Source organism: Sphaeroforma arctica (assembly GCF_001186125.1).
Source record: "Sphaeroforma arctica JP610 unplaced genomic scaffold supercont1.1078, whole genome shotgun sequence".
Taxonomy (NCBI): Eukaryota; class Ichthyosporea; order Ichthyophonida; genus Sphaeroforma; species Sphaeroforma arctica.
In genome coordinates this window covers 11,089-14,077 of record NW_014039480.1, presented here as the reverse complement: position 1 = coordinate 14,077, position 2,989 = coordinate 11,089, and the positions used below count along the sequence as shown (strand labels likewise).

Genomic DNA, 2,989 nt, shown 5'->3' with positions numbered 1-2,989 from the left:
TATAAAATAATAGATATTTTCTATGAATTTATCTATATATAAATATACCTGAGTACTTGTATATATTCAACAATACCACGTGCTGATGAGTTTTATGCCATTCCTTTTCTTTCGCGTAGACCTTAGTTGTTATCCATTACACCCTCCTGAAGACGCTTCTCGGTGCACTCACTCTACCCAATTCCATCCCATTCGTTGCAGATATACTCGATTTCACCGTGCCATGTGGGTTGACTTTGTCTGTTAATACCTCCTACAGCTCGCGATTCAGTATGTTATTGTTAATGTCTAGCATTGAGGTGTTACCGTTGGTAGCCGTGTTCGGGTTTGGTACCAAAGGCATGTATTGCAATATGCACCTCTATGGATGCTTAGTATTATATATACTGTACACACTTTGTGTATCTTTTCAACCGTATCTGCAGCGGAGGGCCGGAATGGTCTAGTTATTTCATCTATGGTTATTTATAGATATACGACTTAAACCTGTGGTGGATTTATGGGAGGCTTACACAGTATATGTGTGAAATTCCCTTAAAGCCCAAATGCACCTCATCTACCTATTCCGTTATGTCAAATTGTGTGATGTGTGTCCGTATAGTGTATATTCGATGTCGTGTGCTGTATGCCCCTATATTGTGAATTTCATAGTCCATCACTTTAAGTCCATGGTCCAACTATACTCGTGTGTATGGTATCGTTCGCTTTGGCATCATGTAAGTCTGTATCTTCAACCTGCACTGGTCTGGCTATGTATGTATGTCTGGTCGTGTTGCCCGTATTCTTGTATACATGTTCGTGTTCTCTGTGTACAATTTATTTTTTAGCATTGTGTATGTGGGTTTATATAGAGCCAAGTTGCGCTTCTACATCAAGACAGCTTGAGCTTAAGCTCACGGTATGGGATACAGCATTTGTATTGTATGCTTTAGGATTTAGGGTTTGATGTGTCAGGGTTAGGATTTAGGGTTTAATAATGTATCAGGGTTGGAGTTTAGGCCATGCATAGCGCTTTGTTTGTCAGTGGTGCACAGTGCTACGGTTGCGCATGGTATCTCAACTGTATTGGCGCCCAGAGTTGATGATCTCTTCCGAGAACATATACCCTAAACCCTTCGATGACATATACTTAAACAGAAGATATATTCTACGCTCAAGTAGACATCTCCAGAGGCATATGCTTCAGCTCATAGTCTACTTAAGCCTTCTCCCATAGGCATATGCTTTAGCTCATAGTCTACTTAAGCCATCTCTCATAGGCATATTCTTGAGCTCATAGTATTCTGTTAAACCTGTGTGAGTGCATGGGCGCATCCATATCTGCTTCCTTTGGTATCCGCTAAGAGTGCCACTTTGCGCGTGGCTTAGAACACGATCTGCCACTCACACAGAAACAAATAACCAATGCGTAGTAGTGTGTAGTGAGGACCTTTCTCGCTGAGCGCTTTCTAAACGACAGCCAACCACTGCACCTGAGCCTTTGAGACGCACTCTTACCCCCACCACTCCGTTCCATTTGCGTTTAGACCGGTCGTGGGTGTTGGGTGTCCGCAATGGCATCCAGCCCAATGTGGCGTACACGTACTCGTGGGGTGAGCAGGCGCAACCTGCCCGCGAAAGTTCGGGACCTCAAACTGAACGAGAAGTCAACATGCGCACAGTTACAAGGCCCAGAAGGTTCCTGTCGGAGGACCAGAGCCAATTCTTCACACAGACACACGAGAAGTCTCCAGCACAGTCACCACAGCAGTCACCCTCAACGGGCAGAAAAGGGGCCACGGACACAGGCACAGGTACAAGCACGGACACAGGCACGGGTGCAACAGGCACAAACATGGGTGCAGGGGTAGGTGGCAGCATACAGGTGGGGGGTGGGCCACGGACAGTCGGCAATCAGGGCTATGAAGTCACGAACATGGATGTGCTACACACACAGTACACCCACAGCAGATCAGCAGACAGCCATGCACATACGGCGGATGGGCTGAAGCGACTCAGTGCCGCGCAGCTGCTGAGCGAACCTGAACACCCGCCCCAAACACGCAGTGGGGCGACATCCACACCACAGCATCTGACTCATAGGCTAGGCAGACACGGCACACCGCAAGACACCAGCGCACACAGCAGCCCACATGCCCAGGACGAGGGGCACCCCCAAGCCACGGGTGGGCATACCTCATGTGGGCACACACACAGCTACCTGCCCGCCCGGGACAAGGTCAAGCACAGGTGCATTGTAAGCGGCATCCTCTACGACGACATGGGTGTGGAGGGCAACGCGGAGATGCTGCTGGGCCCACGCACGCGTATGACACTCTCCGCCTACAGCTCATATCCACCGTACAACGCACGTGCCACGAACAGCCACAACACACCAGCCACCACACACCAGTCACCTGCTGCAGCAGAGGCAGCCGAGTCACAGCTCATTGCCTTTGCACGGCACACGTCGGCTAATGGGCTGTTTACGACGACGGGTCTATTCATGTCTGGCGGCATGGTGTTCGGTACGAGCTTACTGGTCAAGCCACCGAGGTAAACAGGGTGTATCTGGATGTGGCATATAGTATATGCGAATAGATTGTAAATGTATGTATATGTATTCGTGTGTCCAATATATATATATATATATAGTCTTATATATTTATAAAGTCCCTTAAGGACCATGGAGATAATTATGCTCACCTACTGCTGGGTTTTAGGGTTGAACCCCTATTGTTCGAGCTCTGTGGCTGAAGGATGTATACTTCCGAGGGTGTCAATTATACTTCGGGCGTTGCGTTGTAGACATTCGATGAAATACCACGCTGGACCACCGCGTTCCCATATCCGACACTCACCTGTTCGCTTACATGTGTTGGTATGACAAAAAACACGTCAGCAATTCAACATTTAATTTCACTATATATATATATATGTATATATATATATATATATATATATATATATTATATATATATATATATTGTGTGTGTGTGTGTGTGTGTGT

General features: G+C 46.9%; 1 protein-coding gene across 1 annotated transcript; it reads left to right on the top strand.

Moving 5' to 3' along the window:
• Positions 1–691: 691 nt before the first annotated feature.
• Positions 692–2,539, top strand: SARC_09908 (hypothetical protein; the record flags this gene model as incomplete). The annotated part of the gene is made up of 2 exons (XM_014296063.1): positions 692–716; positions 1,527–2,539. 2 exons carry the CDS (start codon positions 692–694, stop codon positions 2,537–2,539), a joined length of 1,038 nt encoding a protein of 345 aa, XP_014151538.1.
• Between the last annotated feature and the right edge of the window lie 450 nt (positions 2,540–2,989).